Consider the following 24098-nt stretch of genomic DNA (forward strand, 5'->3'; position numbering starts at 1 on the left):
ACACGGGTGTTAGCGAAGACGGAAGAATACCATCCGCGTCTTATACGTGAATCCATCGAGATTGCGAAAAGACCTAATAACTTTAATAGGGAGGATGGGTATAACCTCAGCCGTATATGGAGAGGGTTCCTAGCACAATATAATGGCCAACGGCTATCGGCTAAAATTCAAATCCGGCACAACAATGGGTAGGGAAAAAAACATATATAAGCTCGGGACGAGTATAAATTCCTTCCATTCTCTTGATAACGCTACCAGTAGGAGGAGTGAAACGTCGAGTTAAAATGTTTTCCACACAGCAATACCCGAAAACCACCAGCAACATAAAATAAATGACGGAAAGACTAAGAAATACCACGGAGACTTAGCATTCTGGTGAAACTCGATAACCTCGCAGCTGAGCTTCTCGGAAGTTGATGCCGTATTTTTTTCTGAAAACATATATCAAGTTACAATTTATGAGTTATGCTGTAAATATCTATTGACACAGTCACAGACGAAGGGATATTTTCTCAGGATATTTGGTTTCTCCCTGATAGCAATTCCAATTCATCTGCTATCTCGTGAGAACTCCGAAAGATGGACTGAAAATAATTGAAGAAAATCCGGTGGAAAAGGGGGTAAAGTGATCATGCCGAGAAGAGCGAGTTACCTGTTGAAAATAAGAAGTTGGATGAAGCCGAGTATCAGATGGGCGTGCTGCTGAAATGGCGTTTGGTAGATAAGAATGTATGCATCAGACAGAAATTCATCGTAGCTGTGTAAATGCCGAGACGGCATGAAATAATTTTTTCGTGAGGTGGTGTGTCCCCTTAGAATATTTGAAAGAGATGTTAGTTGAATCAACAATATGCCCAAATTGTTTCCATAAAATGAAAATATTCCATTAATCAGCTAAATTCCTGTTTGAATGCTTTTAAGGAAATCACAATTACTCGCCAAAATCTTGTTTCCTGCTGCATAGGCAACAAAGTCAAACATTCCCGCATTCATCATTTATAGTATTCGAGGTATTCGAATATTCGAGCAATGATTTAATATTCGAATTCGATATTCGAGTTCGAGAAATCTGCTAATCCACCCATCTCTATGCAGAAGTCATTTGTTCAAATTTTACTATGGGGTGATTTTTTTTTTTTTTTGCTTCGCATATTTTGTTGCCTCCATCAGAATGGCAAAGGGTGAACTTTTGTAATACCCTGACATTTGCTAATATTCCCTGACAAAATTTTTCTTACCCCTAGAGATACAGCCCTGCCCACTCCTATATCACTACCACAGCACTACGATCTTCTTTCCTATTCAAAGAGTGCAACTTCGTGAACATCGTGTTCTTGCCCTCCTCCCTGGCAATAGCTTCACCATTCCCTCTACCAAATCCTGACTCATCCATCTCTTCTCCATATCTTATTGTCACCAAGAGATGCCTCAAAGCAGGACACAGAGAACGTTCTACAAAAGGGATCTTTCCCCAATTTAAAAAAAAATAGAGCCAGTATTTGGAGGCCCCTTTTGGGCTCCTTCACCGTAAGAGGGGTCTCAAGGGAAACTGCCACCCATGTTTCCCCCCCTCCAACCGTGTTCCCCAAATATAAACTAAAACCTAAAAATCTCCCCCAATGTGGTCCCCTTGATGATGATCATAAGTTCAAAGCAAATACCTTGCTAGTATGCTATTCGATAGTAAAATCATAGCATATAGATTTTACTTTCAAATAATGAAAAATACTGCAATTCATCCTTTTATGGATAATGATTATTTTTTGAGTCCTATTAGCCTTCGTCAGGGGAGGAGTTGTGGAAAACCATTGAATAATTGTAATCAGGGCCACAAAAATTTTACAATGTGGCAACCTTTGACAATAGGTTAAATTTATAATAACCCTAACTATTACCTGTTTCTGTGTACAGCGATGAACCTACTTCTCACTCCTACAACCCTCATTGAGATCAATGAGATTTTCCTCAAGTATTAAACAAAATTGATGATTTTAAAAGGGATAACAATGGTGGTCTGCAGCCAACCGATAGAAATTGGCAATTGAGGTAAAAAAAGTTTGAAACTTAGCATGATTGCATTCACACAATCACATTTACACTATGGTGGAATCTACATTCAGCTCTCTTCATGTGTCAAACAAGCATTGAGGTTACTAAGAAAAATTCTCACCAGACACGTGGAACCAACATTGAAGGGTAGGTTTCGTTTTCACCAGGCACAAGCTTCATTTTGGTGACAAAAACCCTCCTGACAAATGCACCAACACAGTCTTCTCTTCTGGTCACAGCTGGATCATTGCATCTAGCTAGTCTTCCACCAAATAACTGAACGCCATAGCTTGCAAACACAAACATTAGAACGATCAGAAGAATTGATACCTGTAATTGAAAATAAAGAAGCAGCTAATAAAAAATATGTACATACATATCTAAAAATTCACAATTATATAAAAACACATGCATACTTCACCTCCTCTCACATCTAAATCTGGACAATTATAGGATATGTAATTTGATTTAGCATTCAATTATACATCAGAAGCTATGACATAGAAAGACTTTATTACAATGTGTGATAGTTTTATGATAACTACAAAAAAATTACTTGCAAATACTAAAAAATTCTCTAAATGTGTAAACAAAAATAACATGAAATGCACAGCAATTAAAAAAATACTTAGTATTAAAAAGCACAAAAATATAAATCCAGGGTTTCCATTCTAACTAAATTATGAAATTCACGGTTTTTTCCAGGTTTTCATGGTCTATATGTCGTCAAATTCATGGTCTATATGTCGTCAAATTCATGGTCTGTTGATAAGCCATTTTAGGTAGAAATATGTATTGACGACGTAACAATCACGGGCCGCACCTTAACTAAAAATCTATCAACCGCAACAGGCGCCGTGAATGCAAACGTAGCCATGAAAGTGCTCTCTCTCTCATGATGTCACCCATCGATATCAAAATTCAGGTACGGATAAAGGTTGTGAGTGGGAAAATGGAGGGAGCAGGGAAGTGAAGAAGTTTCTGATTTTTTGCCTGGGTCAATGAACACTTTGTTTACCAGTCTTCCAATCACAGGCTCAAGATCAATGTGTCGTCATGGCACGCAGACCAATAATTGCACTTTGAATATACGTGTGCAGATAAATGCGTGGACAGAGTCTGTGCATGACTCACCTTGAAGCATGATCGAAATATCTTTTTTTCTTTTGATCTGTCAATCGTAGTTCTACAATCAAGTTCGAGAGATTTTTTTAAGGTTTTATGACGAAATTCACGGCTTATTCACAGTTTTAAGGTTTTCACGGTTGAGTGGGAACCCTGTAAATCACTACAAATAACATATTTGCTATTTTATGAGACAGCTAGCAGTAATTGTACGTTCATAAAAATAAATTTTGCACATATAAATTGAACCTAAATGAGAAATATCCCCAATCCCTCCAAGCCTGAGGTTCACAACCTGCAGGTCACCGCTCCATAGGAGATAGAACAAACATTTCACAATTGGAAAACACATATATTCTCAATAGTCTCAGGAACAGATACACCAAGTACAGCAAACTCCTGTTTATTTGGGCTAATAATGGGGAGATGCGGTACGAATAGCTGGAAAACATGGATATTCCAAAATTTCACAGTAATTTCTCGTAATGCTCATAATTGGTTTCCGAAAACCACGCACCACAACTGCATGATGCATGGTGGCGTGATCACCAATACAGAAAAGTGGTTGGCACAAATGCTTCAAAACCACTGCGCGACCTCTGAAACTACACTGTCAGGCACCATGTCATGGAGTCGCATCACACACAAGCTGCCTGGGATGTAACTGCTGCGGGAGGTGGATCCATGATCACTGAGTGCGATCTTGCCCTGCGATGCTAGGAAAATAGGAACAGGAGCTCCCGAGAAGGTAACTGGCACGAGATCACGTCATCACGCAACAGTGGTTCTAGGAAACCAGGGCATATGGCAAACTGTCTACACATGCCTGGCTGTTACTCATGCAATCTCTACTTCCTTTGTCTCTGCTTCCACTTCCCCCACTGCCTTCACTTCTATTCTTCCCTTCCTCTCCAGTTTGACCTTGACTAGTTCTGGCGTAAACATGCCTGAGTGTGACGAAATCTCTGGTTCCCTTGAGCTGTATTTAACTGTATGCGAGGCCACGAAAATAGTTGCACATTTGCTACATGAAAAATACATTTAAAGATCATATCAAGATCAATGAAAGATAACATTTTTCATAATTTAGGATTGGATAACTTTGAAGAAACTTGATGAGTATTTTTCTCCCGCCGCTCATCATCTTCTGCAATGCTGCAGCAGAAGTCCACGAAAACTTAAAACATTCCTTGCCAGCTAGTAAATAAAATAATTCTGTTTTATGAAGGGAATTCTAATTGAAATAATAAGCCCGGTATAATGTTGGATTAAAATACAATAACCCTGGTGCTTTTACTTCTGATTTCGTTTTTTCTTTTACAGATTGCGGAAAACATTGACGGATTGCAAAACTCATGCACAGATAAGCCACAACACGGTTAATCTGCAGCCAGATAATAGGGGGTTTGCTGTAAACATGAATTAGCAACAAAAATAATTTAATAGCAATGGGTCACTACAACATGAAGAGCTGTATTCTAGGGCAGTGGTTAGGTTTAGGAAGATTGGGAAACACTGCAGTATATGATAACCTCAGACTTAAATATAAGTAAGTAAGGGACATTCATCATACTGCACTAAGTCCTTTAATTTCAGAAGTCATCACTATAAACTTACCAGGAGTATTTCCTTGAACCCACGGCAAAGCTCATAAACTACTTTCCTCATATGAGGGACTAGAGTGAAAATTCTCAATGGACGAACACAGCGTAAAATCATTAAGAGTTGTGCTCCAGAGTTAGGAGGAACACTGCGGGGCATCCAACAGAGGAACACAAGGGAAACCTATGAAAAGTCAAATTAATATAATTAGGGCATTAACAGACTAAAATTTATCCAAGGTGTTTTGCTGTAATACAAAGTGCATAACATTACTCATGACAAAAGAAATCATCCCAAATAATGAGATCAAATATATAATTTTGTATTACCATTAGTTAAGTTACAGTAAACCCTCGACATACGAACAAGATGCGTTTCGAGATCTTGTGTTAAGTAGAATTTGTACGTCAGTTGAAGACCCTCAGCAAGGCAACGAAAGGTGAGGTTATCCTGCAGAATACAACATTGCATTACGATTTTGCATTAACTCACCATGGAGATGAACTGAGTTTGCTGCACGTGCGATGCAGTTGAAGCCGAAAAGAATTTGCTGCCCACCAGGAGGAAAAATGCGCGAAACTTACTGACTTCTCAACCGTTTAATTGACACTTCGTTTAGAATGTGCACAAACAGCAAGTTCCTCTTTGCCACACTATGCCACGTCAGCCAACCTCAAAGGTGCCAAATTTGAAATTACATGCAAACTTCAATTTTTTTTAAAGTTTGTATCTCTGAAAGTTTGTAAGTTGAATGTTCGTAAGTAGAGGACTGACTGTACTTACTATTGCTTATCATCACCATATTTGAAGTCCTTTCCCAATAAGGTCTACCTACTTTAGAATTTCTTTTAGCTCGATATCATTCCAATTGCATGTGAGCTAATAAAAGATAATGCAAAATGACAAGAATGAATGCACACGGCATAATTTCTCATGATTCCATCTCTGATTAACAAATTATGACTGAAAACACAACATATTTTTAGCAAAAAAATGTAATATTAGTTAACTTTCGCTTAGTTATTACATTTGTCCAAATTTTTTTGCTTGATTTCAAATCCTAAATTAGTTAATAATTTTCTGCAAATTATATAAAAATTTTCCGTGCCTGAGAATCCCTTGAGTTATAATGCTTTTAAAGACCAAACTAAAGTCAAGCTCGAGCTATTATTTCCCTACACATGAGATCATGGGTGGATAGGGATTCATACTATAAACATCCTCCATGGTGATGACGTCGAGTAGTCATTTTCAAGTCATCAATTGTTTCATAAGAGATCAAGTTCTTCATTTTACCTTGGCTAGCCAACAGTAGCATTATTATGGGAAGAAAAACAACTTTAAACAACCGCACACTGTATTCTTGGCAATTTGGTAGATATATTAAAACCTCACCACAATAGGTTTACTTCACGAAAGCTTTAGGAAGGCGATTAGAGATGACATGCATATGATATGGACCTAATATGTATATTTATGAAAATTAGATGAAAAACCTTCAATTTTTTTCATTCGCTTAGCATCCTTTCTCAAAGAGAAAACCATGCCATTCCCTGAAACACAATGTGGGGAGCAATATTACAAAGTGAAAGCGAATGAATAGAATTACATTATATAAATTTAACATTTCACATGGATGTCAAAGTAATACTCCAGCACAAAGACTTATATTTGATGCTTAACATTTTTTCAGTCACACGACTAGGTATTTCTCCCCATGACATTTACTCCTTTTTATCAATTGCCCAAGTTCAGTGGAGCCCATTTTTTAAAACCCTGCTAATAATAACGTGTATATGTGTAATGTGCTTATAATAAAGTGAAAGCGTGAGGAAAATACGAAAAAATTCAAAGGAGACATTACTAACTACTTTGTATGTTGGCAACATCATTTCCTGGGTTCATACCAAGAAAAAAAAGTGAGTTGATAAGTGGAGAAAGATATGCAACAAAACAATAATATTTGGCAAACATAGAATTGATGTTAATGCTTGCTAGATGGGTCAAAAACTTACAACATATATAAAAACATCAAGAACAGCAGCAACATCCTTTATGTATGCTTTTGGGGTGAAGAACAGTCCATCAGCAAGGATTTTTAGAGCCAGCTCAAGGCTCATTGCTGCAACGAATAAGTACTCAGCAGCCCTCAATGCACCAGATTCCATAACACGGAATGATGGAGTCTCAAACATCATTGATATGCATGACAGAGTAGTCACACATATCATCACCCAGTCAAGGTATGTTACCAGCCCCAAGAAGTTGCTATTTTAAAAGGAAGACAACAGCATGAATACAATTATACAAGGTTTCACCAAAAACTAAAAATTACATAAATATCTTTTACTTTGCTCAAAATTACACAAAGGAAAAAGTTTACTAAGTTAGAATAAATTTTACAAATAAATAGAAAATATTCTAATTCAATAGGCAAAAATAGCCATCAGTGGCACAGCCAGGAATTTTGTTCCACAAACGGGGGAAAATTTTTTAAAAACAGGGTACTAAGTAGAGGGTTTTAAACTAATTTCAACACTTTTAATTACAGTAAAACTTTGATTTTATGCACTTTGATTTTACATCAAGTCTCGTTTTTTTGCAGTGACACTCAAGTCAGGCCGGAAGCATAGGGAATTGCATTGGCGAAACTTCGATTTTACGTCTTTTCTTGATTTTACGCAGTTTTTTGATTTTGCGCAGCATAACCCCACCCCCAAGCAGGCCGCTAATTTTGATTTTACGCAGTCGTCTTTTGAATTCACTCAGAACAACCTCAGTATTGAAGATAATTCTGATCTCAAATTCATCTACTAATCCTCTAGTTTCTCAAAATAATAACGTGTGCCTTCAGTAAGATTCAATAGACTGAATCAAAACATAGGTATCGCATTACAATGAGCATTGAACAAAGCTAGACTGGTAACAACTACGGAGCTACCATTTACAAACCATGTTGCTCCAAATCATGTTCCCATGTAATTCATATATTCTGTATGATAATCACATATGACTGCGTAGTCGGAGCCCCAAGGTCATTGGAGCCTCGCAGCCCCGCAACAGTTCATATCGCCGTCTGCTAGATGGTAATGACGTAAGAAGCTTTCAAGGCAATCCAAGGTCGACTTTCATCCTTTGCTGGGAGCGCCTAGGAAATAATGCGGCAATATATCGGGTTCATTTTCAGCGTTGGAAATTCCCGACTGGAGTAATTATTGCTTCCCCCCCTTTGGTCTCTCAGTAATTTTTCAGCCTCCTTTAAGCACACGAATATGGCTCTCGGTTCAAATTTGCTGCAGAAGGATACCAAAACCATAAAGATACGGTAATCACCGTCTATGTGCACCTACTTTAGATTAAGAAAGACGATCGCCGGAGATGTAAACATAATCACGAAAGGTCCATAAAATAAGTAATAGCACTTGCTGCTCTTCCTTTTTTTTACTTTCCTTTGAGTAGAGAACTACCTACCTGCCTTCGTCATGAATAGTGTTTTTCATAATTACCCCACTAGGTCACAAAGTGACTTGCATTACAATTTTGTACGCACAAAGGTAGCTAAAATGGGCCCAAAGGAAATGGGCATCAAACTGTTTAACAAACTACCTACATGTATAAAAAATGTGAACAGCATCAATTTGTTTAAGTGTAAATTAAAAAGGCTATTACTGAACAATATGTATTACTCTGTTGACGATTACCTTAATAACGGCAGTTAAACCTTTGTATCTAGATTTTGAGAATAGATAATTATCCTCTTTGAATTGTATATGTTCATACTAATGATTTTGGCATGCCTTATATCTTGTATATTCATATGTACTTAGTCTTTGGGCAAATAAATAAATAAATTGACCCTAATGCCAACCAAACTTAAAAGTAGAGATGTGTGAATAGTATCCGCGAATACTCGAATACTAGAAAGTATTCGATATTCGAGGTCTCGAATAGTTATGCGAAAAATACCGCCTGGAATACCTCGAATACTTTTGAATTTCGCGTCGTACACTGTCGCACGCACGTCGTTGGTAATAGTCTTTTAGTGCATGCAGCGCCGGTATAGGCAAGTTGACGAACTACATCAAATTCGCGGGTGAGAGAGGTGAAAAGAGTTCGACGTGGGGAACCTAAATTGATCCAGGTGAAAAAATCCGAAAATCCCAGGTTTCCCCCACCAGGAAACTCCAGTGCCGTGGGATAGTAACATCGGCGCATTTCCTACGATCTGCTATCCCCCTCCATTCAGCATTCGCCTTACCCACGAAGCTTTCATCTTCTCCGAAATCAAACAAAAGGTCCTCGCTTGGGCAGGGCTCGTATTACGAAGACCTTAGATTCCAAACAATATCAAGTTACACGAGAACAATAAAGACGTGTCTCACGCCCCCCTTTTCTAACCCACTGACCTTTTTCTGCCTACCTGCTTCGAAGTTCCCCATTTCTGGAGCTTAACTGCTGCATGAGTACCGTGGGATAGTAACATCAGCTCATTTCCCAAGATCCGCTTTCCCCCTCTGAGGCTTTCCTCTTCTCCGAAATAAAAAAAGGTCCCAGCTCGCGCAGGGATCATATTACGAAGACCTTAGCTTCGAAAAAAATATCCAGTTACACGAGAAAAATAAAAACTTGTCTCGCGCCCACCCCCTTTTCTCAGCCACTGACCTTTTTCTACCTACCTGCTTCGAATTTCCCCCTTTCTGGAAGTCAACTGCTGCATGAGTCATCTACTAGCCCGAAAGGTGTCTAACAATGACTTTCGGAAATTATTATTACACCTTTATTGGATTGAAATATTAGTAATGTGCGCGTAATTTTAAAAAGAACAAGACCAAACGCGACGCATTTCTGACTTTATTTAAGCATTTTATGCAAGGAAATAAATGTCAAAATAGGATGGAGGCTTGGCATTCTGGCGAGACTCGATATGAGCAGCAGAGCTTCTAGGAAGTTGATGTGGTATTTTTTTCCGAAAACATATATCAAGTTACAAATTATGAGTGGTGCTATAAATCTTTGTTGTTACAGTCCCAGACGAAGGGATATTTTCTCAGGCTATTTGGTTTCTCCCTGATAGCAATTCCAATTCTTCTTCTTATCTCGTGAGAACTCCTAAAGATGGACTGAAAATAATTGAAGAAAATCCGGTGGAGAAGAGCTTGTATTTTACGAAATGCCTCAGATTGTCAGCTAGCACTTGGCAGCAGGAGTGGGGGTAAAGCGATGTTAGTTGAATTAATTGTGCCCAATTGTTTCCATAAAATTAAAATATTCCATTAATCAGCTAAATTCCTGTTCGAATCCTTTAAAGGAAATCAAAATTACTCCCCAAAATCTTGTGTTGCCTGCTGCATAGGCAACCGAGTCAAACATTCCAGCATTCATCATTTAGTATTCGAGGTATTCGAAATTCGAGGTATTCGAAATTCGAGGTATTCGAATATTCGAGCAATGATTTAATATTCGAATTCGATATTCGAATTCGAGAATTCTGCTATTCGACCCATCTCTACTTAAAAGTATGAATTTACTGATTTAAAATTTTCAATAATGACTTCAAAACATTAAAAAGAAAGCAATTTTTTTCCCCAACTGCATCTAATCTGGCTCTAGAAGCACCATTACAAAAAACACCCCATACTGCAAGGGGAGTGAGTTTTATTGGGGAGTAGGTTGTAAAAGAGTTCCGTTTCATCTGCATTATATCATGCAGGGAAAACTTCTTAAGACATTCTGCTAGGATTGGAGTCCTTTCTTCCATGGCTCCAGGTTTACTCCACAGGCATCACCAGCAATTATGTAGTGAGATAACACTTTCGTGCTTTAAATTAGTTCAACCAATCTTCCGAACACTTAAGTTCTCGATTCTCAATCTATCACTGAAATACTCCACTTTAGCCTTATGCATAGCCCCTTTCTCAGTAGTTCCCGCAGATTGAAGTTGGCATAATCACACAAAGATCCTTCTAACTCTTTATGTTCTGCGTTCTTTGGGTGCTTTTGCTGTAATGGCTTGCCTTCCCGCACCATGGCACACCTAATCTTCTCATTGATTGTTTTAAATTTTGAAGAGTAAATAGGAAGATAAATTAACTACACCACTCTCCTATTTCTCTATCATTTAGATTTTCTCGCTTACATGTGTTTTTCATTTTTTGGCCATGGTGTCTACCTTCAAATGCTCTCTATTCACGCAACTAATAGACAAGCGGGACATTGACTGCTTTCTGCCACCAGAGGAACAAAAGAAGATCGAGCACTCGCAAATGCAGTAGACTCTCCTCATTATTAAGTTCATGGGACTGAAAAGCTGGAGGATTGTAATAACGAAGTTCGTACGAAAGTTTCTTTTAGGAATCGTCGAAAAAAAAATACAGTATATTATGTACGCGATTAAATTACGCGCAAATATATATAAACAGGAAAATTCATTTCAGTTTCTCAATTGAAGAATGAAATGTAACGCAATCAAGGGTTGACATCTTCCCAAATACAGTAAGTCCTCAATATACAAACTAGATGCATTCTGAGCCCTTGTTTTTAAGTTGATAAACCTACAGTCCGACCGCCGAGAGTTGTAAGATGACAGGCAGAATGGTCTAGGTTGGGGTAGGGGGCAAGGCCGCCAGGTAAGAAAGGGAAACGTCTATTTCACTTGTAAACAAAAGAGTTCCGTGAAGAAAGGAGCCAGGAGGGACGACGAGCGTAAAAGACCCAGAGGAAGAATTACTTGTTTTGGTGATTAGAAGAAAGGGCTTGTTTTGGTGGTTCAGGCTTGTTTCAGTGCTTCATATGTATTTGACAACATTGTATGACTAGGAAAGAGTGAGGTGCGTCTTGGGGATAGCAATTGGCTGCAAACCGTGCTGGCGCAGGGTTTTCCACCCCTCCTATTGCACTGTCATCAGACAACTCTCACCTGTATGCAAGGAATCGAGAAGTACGATTATCCTGCAGAATGCAACACTGCGTCACAATTGTGCGCTAACTCATGATTGTGACGAACTGATCTAGCTGGGCGTGCGACGCTTCTGGAGGCAAAAAAATAGCTCTCCGCAGTAAGAAAGAAGGGACGAAATGCTGAACAATTCCTAAATTCACACCGGATTCAATGATACTTTGCTCAGATTATGCCCAAAGTGAGTTCCTCTACGCCTCACCGCATAAATCGAAAGGCGCCAAATTCGAAATTTGAAATTTTTGAATGCTCGTATCTCTGAAAGTTCGTAATTGAATAAGCCTATGAAGAAGACTATCTGTACGTCCAATTTACGAGTGGTTATGAGTGGGTCACCATGACTCCACAGGAATGAAGCTTATAATATGATGTTGCGTGTACACTGAAGAAAGAACCATAATTGACGCTCTTGCGCACAGTATACGAGAAGAACTTAAACGCGGCACCATCATTAAAACTTAGCATAGTATATATCCACCTATATGCTGTTGCTTATTTGTGGAACTTCGTAATAAAGTTCAATTTGTAACTGCCGGGACTGAAACTGAGGTAATTTCGTAAAAATGAAAATTTCTAAATAACGTTTCTTTTACTATAGCTTGGATAAGCCTTTACGTCAGGACCAACGATTTGCTTCGTAATAATGAGGACTTCATAATAACGTTGTTCTAATTAACAAGAGCCTACTTGTTAATGCCACAACCAAGAACCTCACAACTTATACGGTTCTTGGGTACAATATTTTCACAATAATGAACTACTTATTTATCGAACGACAGTTTACCACATGAATTTGAAACTGAGTACTTCACCTTAACTTCATTTCTAACACATTGACAGCAATTACAGAGATTAGGGACTCTTGGTGAAGGTTTTCCGGCAATGGAAACTCTCGCTGTGGCGAGTGCCAACACTAATGGACCTCATTAAAATGGATTTCTTTTACATGCTATTCTTAGGATTATGGTATCAATAATACTGAATTAAAACTCATGGAGTCCTACTTAACAAACCGCTCGCAATGTGTTCAAGTGAATAATTCACTGTCTGCCCCTATTAACGTAACACATGGTGTACCACAAGGATCAGTCCTCGGTCCTCTTTTATTTTTAATTTTGATTAATGATCTCCCACACCATCTTCCTTGCACGTCAGTCTTATATGCTGACGACACTACTCTCATACATGATCTAAATGACCCCACCTATCCTTCGGATGTTATCCTTTCAGTGGCCGAAGAATGGTTCTCAGCAAACAGGCTTGCCCTTAACACAAATAAAACCCAACAAATGGTGTTCTCCTTAAGCCCTACTCTGTACCACACTAGAAATTTAAAGCTACTGGGCTTTGACCTTGATTGCTGACTAATATGGGATTGTCATACATCCTCTACAACTGCTAAGTTATCAAAAGCCATATTCCTCCTTAGAAAACTGAAAACACTCATTCCTGCCGAACATCTTCGAGCAGTTTACTTTGCCATTTTTCACTGCCACCTCTCCTATGGCATTGAGGTTTGTGGCCATTCTTCCTCATCTAAAGAGTTATTCATTCTACAGAAAAGAGCCATTAGGATTATTACCAATTCTAACGTAAGGGAGCACTGCAAACCACTATTCAGGCAGCAAGGGATTATGACATTGTACGGTCTATATATATTTAAATGTTTAATAAATGTAAAAGTGAATATTGACAGCCATAAAACTGGTGCTGATGTCCACCATTACAACACAAGGCTCAAAAATAATCTGTTACAGCCCCACTGTAGGCTGTCAACTACAAAAAATTCTTTTGACCATGTTAAACTTTGCATGTTCAACCACTTACCTCAAGAGGCAAGAAATTGTACTTTAAGAAAGTTTAAAGGTGTTCTTCACTCGTGGATAGTGACTCAAGCTTTTTATTCACTCAATGAATTTCTGGAGAGCAATACTCTAAATTGTATATTCTAGATTTAGTTTTTCTTTGACGAAGACTATTACATTGTATTATGTTTAATGTTGAATAAATTATGATTATGATTATGATTAGGGTCAATTGACGGTGCTTCAGCTATCTCTGGTAATCGCAGGGCTCTCGCAATAGCATGTACTCGTTTTAACGTGGTTCCATTGTATTGTATTGTGATGGTCCGAGGCCATCACATTTAAAATATAAAAAAAAATGTGATTCCTATTCTAGAGAGCCGATCGTTGGGGGTTTTCACAATTTTGGCTTCCTTGGCTGGCTCCGGTCAGGGTCGCTGCCTCTACTTTCACTGTCAGCTGAGAGAATCTCTGAACTCGGGTGTCGTGGAATGACTTTCCTCTTTTTTGCACGCTGGAAATCTGCCGTTCGTCTTCTCTTTCCTCGCTGTCGCCGTCCTTCACCTTTCTGTCAATCTCCACACCTCACTTATCTCTCTCTCTCTTCCACAGGACCACTGGGATGCGCCTCTGCTGACCAACATAGCCTCTGGCTGCCTCTCCATGCTGAATAATCGTATTCTAGTTGTACTCGGCTTTTATAACCCCGCTAGGTCAACTTTCTGGGGTTGGGGTTCGAGGGGGAACCCGGAATGGCAGGTTTTTCTCCGACTCGTCCATTAGGGAGGGGGGTTTTGCCAAAGTTTGTGGAGGGTGGGGGTGGCGTATTGCATCACCTGCATCCTCACACACATTCACACACAAAATTACGTTAGCCTTCCATACCTCGTGAACGCCGACTTGAATGCCCATGAACCGCGCCAAGCGGCATCGGTTACACTACATATTTTTTTGGGTTTTGAACTCTCGAAACTTATCTCAGTCTTGTCCTCCCTTGGTCATTAAATCCTCAGAAATAGAAGACGAGAGACAATGAACTTTAAGAGAAATTCTCTATTTCTGAAAGAGTGTCTATCACAGGCATTCTTTTGAGGTGATGTCATGCGCCTTGCCCCCAATCTGGTATCACATTTCAATAATTTTGTATTTAAACCATGTGTTTTGAAGGGTTCATCATTTTTTTTGTTAATTGAAGGAGATGCCGTGTTTGTTGAAAAGGGTTATTTCTGTTCTGTCTCTTTATTTTTTTTGAGTAAATGCGTTGTGAAAAGGACATACAGTGGAACCCCGATTTATCGTTCCCGCATTCATCATTCGCTGCTCCTGGTCCCAAATTAAGTTCCATACAGACTATGTAATTTTTTCTCGCATCTATCGTTCCCCGAAGTATCGTTTTCCCGCATTGATCGTTCGAAGATCGCGGTCCCGTCGTATAATTTTCCCGCATCCATCGTTTGACAAAAATAAGACGAAGTGTTTACAACGTGTTGTTTATGGCTCATAACGACAGACACAAAGTTTGAATCTTCCCCAGGAGATTGAAATACGATAGGGAGAAGCTGAGTGCCGTGGGATAGTTACATTATCGCATTTCCCAAGATCCGGTATCCCCCTCCATTCAGCACTCGCCTCTCCCCGTCAGAAGCTTTCCTCTTCTCCGAAATAAAAAAAAAGGTCCCAGCTCGAGCAGGGATCGTATTACGAAGACCTCAGCTTCGAAAGAAAATATCAAGTTACTCGAGGACAAAAGAAACCTTTTTCACGCCTCCCCCTTTCTTGACCGCTGACTTTTTTAGCCGACTCGCTTCAAAGATCCCCACTTCAAAAGGTCAACTGCTGCATTAATCACCAATTAGCCCAAAAGGTGTGTAAAAATGAATTTCGGCAATTGGTATTATATTTTTATTAGATTGAGATATTAGTGATGTGCACGTAATTCAAAAAAGAATGATAACAAACACGACGTATTTCTAACGTTATTTAACCATTTTAAGCAAGGAAATAGTTGGAATAATACGATGGTGATTTCTGGCGAATATCGATATCCTCACAGCTGATAGTGAGCTTCACGGCAGTTGATGCAGATTTTTTTCTAAAACAGGGCATATGGTTACAATTTAAGAGTTACGCTACAAGTCTCACTTGTCTGAGGTGCTAACGAAGCGATTTCTTCTCAGGATATTTTGTTTCTCCCTACTAGCAATCTGAATTCATCTGCTCATCTAGAGCTACGCGACTTATTGTTAGAAATGAGTGGGTAAGTTGCCTTCTCTGTAGGATAAAAAATTTGCGCAGTCTTATGGTCATACTTCACCCTCTGCAGTGAGCTCTGCTTACGCCGTACGCGATAGTATTAGTGCCGAACTTCACCTCGTACGAGTGGTTCCGTACTTTCCAGGGTGGGTTGACTTAAAACCGCCGAGTGTTTTCCGTGTGGGTTCTATAGAGTCCGGTTTCATTTTTATTAGTTTTATTCTTATTCGTCTTCGGACCATGGCCCTTTCGAAGACACGAGTGAGAACTTTAAAAGAAGAAAAGAATCCGGGCTAGAAATGCGTGAATATTACAGCACGCCTCGGTATGTCCGCTAGTACATGATGGCAGGGGCAGGGGTAGAGCGAGATCCCTGGTGAAAACAAGAAGTGGGATGAAGCCGAGGATCAGTTGGGCGTGCCGCTGACGATTAACGCCACATTGCCTCAATCATATTAAAAATTTAATTGCTAGAAAGGAACATTTCAAATAATAAACTATTTTTGGCCTTCTTGATCCATCTCATAACCAATCACTGCGACGGCGAAATCGGTTGTTTGAGGCATAACACGCACATTTCTCTCGTATATACGTGTACTTGAAATGGCATTTGATGGATAAGAATTTTTACATCGGACAGAAATGCATAGTAGCAGTGAAAATTCCGAGTGGAGTGAAACATTTTTTAGCAAGGCGTTCCTTCAGGATATTTGAAAGAGATATAATCCGAATCAACAATATGACCTAAGTGTTTCGATAAAGGTATAATATTCCTGTAATCAGCTAAAATCTTTTTAAAATCCATTAATGAATGTCATAATTAGCAAAAATCCAGCATTTCCTGGGACACAGGCAACCCGGACAAACGTTCCCGCATCCATCATTTTTTTCATCCATCCCCCTGAAAAACGATAAATCGAGGTTCCACTGTATTTCGTTTGTCTTGCCAATATCGTCGAAACATCCTTCATTCGATCGCCTCTCAGAGTAGTAAAATGGTGCAAGCGGAACCCGGGGAACCAATCTGTACCCTTATTTCATTTACGCGACAGAAGTCTGGTTGTGGAGGGGCATCAACCGCTCTTTGACCATACAGTTTCATCATCCGTCACGGCCGAACAGCACCACCTTTATTTAGCGGAACCCTGACTCATCATCCCCAGTCAAATCCCATGAGGAAGACAAAATGGCCCGAACCCTAGAAGGGAGGGGAGTGAATCGCGACCACTGCAGTAGAGTGACACAAAATATAAAATATATATTGACACACTCTTTACAAATAAACAACTTTAAAAATCGCATTGATTGATTGAACTTTTTAGCCAATAATGATTACGGCACTTTGAAATTATATATTTTTTTAAATTTTATTGCTGCGATGATAAAGTGACGTGGAGCATTCTGACCCTCTGGATGATGTGAAATTGACTTTTGGCCCTGGCATCAATAAATGTTGAAGACCCCTGATCTAATGTATAGCAATTAAATGTGAATAGTACAACGCCTTTACTGCGAGAAGAAATAAGCAGATGACACCACTGTGGTGCCATGTCTTAATATCTAAAAAAGATGCACCTATAATTCAAATTGCATAAATGCTCTACTCCGGAGAAGAAGTGGTTTATGATATCCATGGACCACCTCACTCACTCAAAAATCCACGAAAATTTCATCTACAAATGGTCTAGATTCAATGAAAATGATGATCAATGGGTACAATACATAAGTAGGTATGAACACAAATAATTAAAATAATTAATGTGGTGACCACCCAAGGACAGCCACAGGTACTTTTTGTACTGAATTATGGATATTTTCAAGAGCACATTCTACTAATAACTCCAGGGACCCTGTATATTCTCATGAAGTTCAATGAATTAAAGCAAAAAATATACTTACTGCAAACGTTTGTACTGAACTTTCCTTTCCTTTCCTGTTAGAGGGTCTTTCAGACGGGCATCATATCGGGCATAAACCAACAGCTGACAGATTTTACGAAACCGACTTTCCCTTGGAACAGCAAAGAGGGGTGTATCAAAGAAAGGGTGATTTTCTCTAAGATCCTCTTCTCTTTGATTCCTGTAATCCAAGACAATATTCCAAATGTTTAGAAATTTTCATAATCAATAAGATCCAAAACTATATGAAAGAATTTCATTAGAAACATGCATAATGTCACTTAAATATTAGCTGACTCCTGCAGGGCTATTCGGCTAATTGGGGCCATACTTATGGCCGGCCATAAGTTTCGTATGGCCAGACCCAAAATTACGGCCTATACTGATTCCACTCTCTGGGGGCCAAATCATATGGCCCAGCCAAAAGTCTTAACCCCCTATCTGTAGGAGAGTATGAAAATTGTAATTGGTACTGTAAGTTTGGTTCACTTTTTTAAACACTGGTCATTTTTTGAGAAGGTAGTTTGTTCCAACATGGAGATAAAATTAAAAAGAACTTTGTGCTTTCTTCTTTTTAATTTTAATAATGAATCGCTTTCACCAAGTTACGCCTCAAACAATCAATTCTATGGTCCTTAACCTGGACTCTTATTAAAGGATAAATTTGGATTTTCTTATAACACAGGTCTGGCAGCAGACACTGGAGATCTTTGAAAGAAGTGAAGAGCAAAAATCACGGACGAGAAGAAGCAGAAGAAATTTGTACCATACAGTAATTATAATATTCGTGAAATCCACATGTAATGAATGGAGTGAAGACGTGATATCCCCACGTAGTTCTAACCCCCTTCCTCTCCTTCCAATGGTGTAACTACTGTCTCATGGGTGCAATCAATTGTGCCCAAAAGCCTTAGAAATCCAGCCAATGCACAATATATAAAGACGAAATTAAAACTTTAAGTTCCATTTATGATTATATTATCTGAGGCTTAACTATAGGTAGCTGTATAAAATTATAACATCAATTTGAAATTATCATTCTTTCCTTGATTTGTGGACGGCATTTCTCCTATAAGCATTGACTTACTGAAGATTGCATTGCTACCAAAAAATATGTCTTGCCCTACGTTTCTTTGATATCCTCCCTCCTGAATCGTAAGGCAATGAGAACCTAAAATATAAAACATTTCAGAGCTAATATTTCAAGTTACCTGCAGCTTGTCGAAATAAAAAAGTAAGAAATCAGTTAGCAAATGTATCACAGAAAGCAAATCAAAGCCTGTTCCTCCGTACACTCCAACGTAGCATCCATTAAAATAGTATTTATAACTTTTTAATAGAGATGTGCGAAAAATATCTGCGAATACCTCGAATACTAGAAAGTATTCAATACTCGAGGTCTTGAATAATTATGCAAAAGGTACTCTCTCGAATACTTCGAATACTTTGAATTTCGCACCGTACACTGTCGCACACTGTCGTTGGTAGTTGACTCGGAAAATTGTAAAGTAGTCATTTAGTGCTTGCAGCGCCGTTATAGGCAAGTTGACAAACTACATCGAATTCGCCGATTAGAGCAGTGAAAAGAGTTTGACATGGGGAACTGAAAATGATTGGGTGAAAAAATCCGAAAATCCCCGGTTTCCCCCACCAGGAGAACCTCAGTGCCGTAGGATAGTAACTACGTAGCACAATTCCAAAAATCTGCTACCCCCTCCATCCATCAGCCCTCGTCCTCCGATGCTTTCCTCCTCTCCGAAATCAAACAAAAGGTGAAAAGGTCCCAGCTCATGCAGGGTTCGTATTACGAAGACCATAAATGAAAAGCTTCAAAAGAAAATATCAAGTTACAGGAGACTAATAGAATCCTGTTTCACCCTTCCCTCTTCCTCCCCTACTGACCTTTCTCTGCCTACCTACTTCGAAGTTCCCCATTTCTGGAGGTCAACTGCTGCATGAGTACCGTGGGATAGTTCCATTAGCGCATTTCCCAAGATCCGCTATCCCCCTCCATTCAGCACTAGCCCCCCCTCTGAGGCTTTCCTCTTCTCCTAAATAAAAAAAGGTCCCAGCTCTTGCAGGGATCATATTACGGAGACCTAAGCTTCGAAAAAAATATCAAGTTACACGAGAACAATAGAAACATGTTTCGCGCCCCCCCTATTCTCACCCACTGACCTTTTTCAGCCTACCTGCATCAAAGTTCCCAGTTTCTGGAGGTCAACTGCTGCTTGAATCATCTATTAGCCCAAAAGGTGTCTAACAATGACTTTCGGCAATTGATATTACACCTTTATTGGATTGAAATACTAGTAATGTGCGCGTAATTTAAAAAAGAATAAGACCAAACACGACGCATTTCTGACTTTATTTAAGCATTTTACGCGAGGAAATAAATGTCAAAATACGACGAAGACTTAGCATTCTGGCGAGACTCGATATGAGTAGCAGAGCTTCTCGGAACTTGATGTGGTATTTTTTTCCGAAAACATTTATCAAGTTACAATTTATGAGTTATGCTGTAAATCTCTATTGTTACAGTCACAGACGAAGGGATATATTCTCAGGATATTTGGTTTCCCTCTGATAGCAATTCGAATTCATCTTCTTATCTCGTGAGAACTTCCATAGATGGACTGAAAATAATTGAAGAAAATCCGGTGGAGAAGCACGTGTATTTTGCAAAATTCCTCAGATTGTCCGCTAGCACTTGACAGAAGGAGTGGGGGTAAAGCGAGCTACCTGTTGAAAATAAGATGTTGGATGAAGCTGAGTATCAGATGGGCATGCCGCTGAAGTGGTGTTTGGTTGATAAGAACGTATACATCAGACAGAAATCCATCGTAGCAGTGTAAATGCTGAGACGGCATGCAATAATTTTTTCGCGAGGTGGTGTGTCCCCTAAGGATATTTGAAAGAGATGCTAGTAGAATCAACTATATGCCCAATTGTTTCCATAAAATTAAAATATTCCATTAATCTTGTTTCCTGCTGCATAGGCAACCGAGTCAAACATTCCCCCAATCATCGTTTATAGTTGTTGGGATCCAGGTGCCGGCCGAGAGAGTCAACTGAGGCGGCTGACTAACGGAGGCGGCTGACTAACGCAGAGCCTGTGCGTCATCACCTGCTGTTCGCATAAAAGGCCGTGGCCCGGCATGACGGGGGCAGTATACAACTCGACGTCAAGCCTCGATGTAACGGAGTGACAATAAATTGTTGAACCCGGAGTTGGTGTTTTATAATTAAAAGAACCCTACATGGTGGCAGCGGTGCCAGGAACGCAGCGGCGAGATCCACATAGCGGAAGGCAACAGCACGTTCGTGCTAACAGCAGGCGTGACGGCGCCCTCCCAATTTTCTTTCGTGGCGGAGGATTGGCCGCGATGGGCGCAACGTTGGGAGAGATACTGGGTTGCGTCTGGGCTGAAGAAGCAGAGCGACGAGGAGCAACTCAACATGCTGGTGTACGTGATGGGCGAAAAGGCGGAAGACGTACTGCTTAGCCTACAGCTGTCAGCAGCGGATAAGAAGAAATACAAGAAGGTATACGAAGAATTCAAGAATCACTACATGGGACGGGTAAACATCGTATACATGAGGGCGAAATTTAACCAACGCTGCCAGAAGGAGGGAGAAGCAGTGGATGAATTCATCTCAGACCTGTATCGCCTCATACAATATTGCGAATATGGGTCACTCCAGGACGATCTTCTCCGAGATCGAATTGTGGTCGGAGTCTACGACGCGAAGCTGTCGCAAGCGTTGCAGATGGATCCGGGCCTAACACTGGAAGTGGCTCTACGGAAGGCACGTCAGGCGGAAGAGGTGCAGCGCCAACAGGGGCTGCTGAGAGGCACCCAAGGGTCAACGCATCGCGGAGGGGCATCAGACTATGAGGTTAGTGAAGTAAAGAAGAGGACTAAACCAATTAGTGGCAAGCGAGCATCACCAGGGGGATGCAGCGGACAGAGCCAGCACCAGAGATGCGGCAGATGCGGGCGTAGTCCTCAACACGCGTTCGCAACGTGCCCCGCGAGACAGTCAACGTGCCACGCGTGCAGTAAGAAGGGTCATTGGAGAAAAATGTGTAGATTGCGGAAATCCGTGGGGACCGTCGTAGTCCGGGAAGAAGACGACGAAGAAGATATTTATTACTTGGGAATTGTAGATACTAATGTAGAGCCATGGTGGGTCACAGTCACGCTGAATGGTGTCGATATTAAATTCAAAATAGACACGGGGGCAGACGTAACAGTGATAGGGTCCCTCGTGGTTGAAGATAAATTGCAAGGAATTAAATTAACCCCTACGTCTAAACGACTGGCAGGCATAGGAGGGACGAACTTTTGTGCGAAGGGAAGTTTCAAGGCTAAGCTGCAGTGGAAGGAAAAATTGTGTGATGAAACAATTTACGTAACTCCCGGGGGCAGAGAGGTATTGCTAGGGAGGCCAGCTATTCAGAAGTTAGGAATATTAAAATGGGTCGGGGTGACTTCCTTACGTAACGGAGCACCGGAGAAAACATTCCCTGCGTTATTTAATGGACTAGGAAAAATGGAGAAGCGGTATGAAATTCGATTGGAAGATAATGCAAGACCATTTGCAGTGACTACTCCGAGAAGAGTGCCAATTCAGCTATGGGAAAAGGTAAAGGAAGAGCTGAAACAAATGGAAGAAGAAGGCGTCATATCCCCGGTTGACGAACCAACAGAGTGGTGTGCACCGATGGTCGTCGTTCCCAAGTCAGATGGAAAAGTAAGGATATGTGTCGATTACACGAAGTTAAATGAAGGAGTACGCCGAGAACGACACATGCTACCAGCAGTGGATGAAATTTTAGCCCGTCTAGGTCAAACTAAAGTAATGAGTAAACTCGACGCCTGCAGAGGGTATTTTCAAATACCGTTAGAAGAAAAGAGCAAGAAAATGACGACATTCATCACGCCATTCGGAAGATATTTTTTCAACCGCGTCCCAATGGGGTTGGCATCATCGGGAGAAAATTTTCAGAAACGAATGTCGGAAACATTAGCAGGTTTAGAAGGTGTTGCCAATTTGCTCGATGATGTCCTAGTGTTTGGTGAAACGAGGGAGCAGCACGACGAGCGCCTGGAAGTCGTGTTGAGAAGGCTTCAGGAAGCAGGAATCACCCTGAATTATAATAAATGCAAATGGAGAGTAAACAAATGTCGATTTTTAGGACATGTAATCTCGGCAGAAGAAGGATTACTTCCTGACCCGGAGAAGATAGAAGCTATCCGCGAGATGGAAAGACCCAAGACAACAGAAGCGGTGCGGCGTTTTCTGGGTATGGTTCATTACCACTTAAAATTTTTGGATCACCTGGCAGACATGACACAACCATTACGAGAATTATTATCTTGCAAGGGGATACTTCCTTGGACTGAAGTTCACGATAAGGCATTTGCAGCGATCAAGAAGAGGCTCACTGAAGCGCCCGCATTGGGGATTTATGATCCAAACAGAAAATGCAGAGTGTCGGCAGATTCGTCATCGTATGGTTTGGGGGCCGTTCTAGAGCAGAACCAAAACGGGGTGTGGAAAGCCGTAAGTTTTGCGTCCCGATCCCTAACGGACACGGAACAAAGGTACGCGCAGATAGAAAAAGAAGCGTTGGCTTTGACTTGGGCGTGTGAGAAATTCACCTCATACATCCAAGGATCCCATTTCATTTTAAGGATGGATCATAAACCATTAGTGCCCTTATTGAGTACCAAACCATTAAGTGATTTATTCGCGAGATTGCAAAGATTTTGCATGAGACTTCTGGGCTACCAGTACACTATTGAGCACGTTCCTGGTAAATTGTTTTATACCCCAGATATGCTTTCCAGAGCACCACTGGCCAGGAGACCACGGGATGAGGACATAATTATGGCAGAAAAGGATGAAGCGATGGTGAAAGAAGTAATAAAGGCTCTACCAATGTCAGACACCAGGCTGGAAGAAGTCAGAGAAAAGCAAGAAAGAGACGACGTCTTAAAAGAGATAAAGCAATACGTTCGTAATGGCTGGCCTGCGCACAAAGAAGACCTTGAGCTGCCGCTGTGGAGATATTATGAAGAAAGAGGATATCTCAATGAGGGAGAAGGATTGCTTATGCATGGACACAGAGTTGTTATTCCGAAGGAGTTAAGGAAGGAGATGCTCGATAGGTTACATAAAGGTCATCTGGGAATAGGGAAATGTAGGGAAAGAGCACGAGATGCAATTTGGTGGCCAGGAATATCGGCAGACATACAAAATGCAGTTGAAAAATGCGAAGAATGTCTGGAGAGGCGTCCACAGCCCGTTGAACCCCTGATGCCAACTGCAGTTCCGGAAAGACCCTGGATGATGGTAGGAATGGATATCTTAACCGTCCGCAATCAGAGCTTTTTAGTTGTT

At 40.4% G+C, this 24098-nt stretch overlaps 1 protein-coding gene across 1 annotated transcript in view; it reads right to left on the reverse strand.

Annotated features, from left to right (window-relative positions):
• Positions 1 to 24098, reverse strand: part of LOC124163326 (sodium leak channel non-selective protein) — an 83017-nt gene that overhangs the window by 21773 nt on the left and 37146 nt on the right. Inside the window, exons 18-21 of the mRNA XM_046540150.1 lie at positions 17689 to 17868; positions 6792 to 7044; positions 4792 to 4959; positions 2171 to 2379 (exon numbers count right to left, since the gene is read on the reverse strand). Of these exons, the coding sequence (XP_046396106.1) occupies positions 2171 to 2379; positions 4792 to 4959; positions 6792 to 7044; positions 17689 to 17868 (810 nt within the window). The remainder of the gene's footprint in view (positions 1 to 2170; positions 2380 to 4791; positions 4960 to 6791; positions 7045 to 17688; positions 17869 to 24098) is intronic.

The sequence above is a fragment of the Ischnura elegans genome, chromosome 8, assembly GCF_921293095.1.
Source record: "Ischnura elegans chromosome 8, ioIscEleg1.1, whole genome shotgun sequence".
NCBI classification, from domain to species: domain Eukaryota; kingdom Metazoa; phylum Arthropoda; class Insecta; order Odonata; family Coenagrionidae; genus Ischnura; species Ischnura elegans.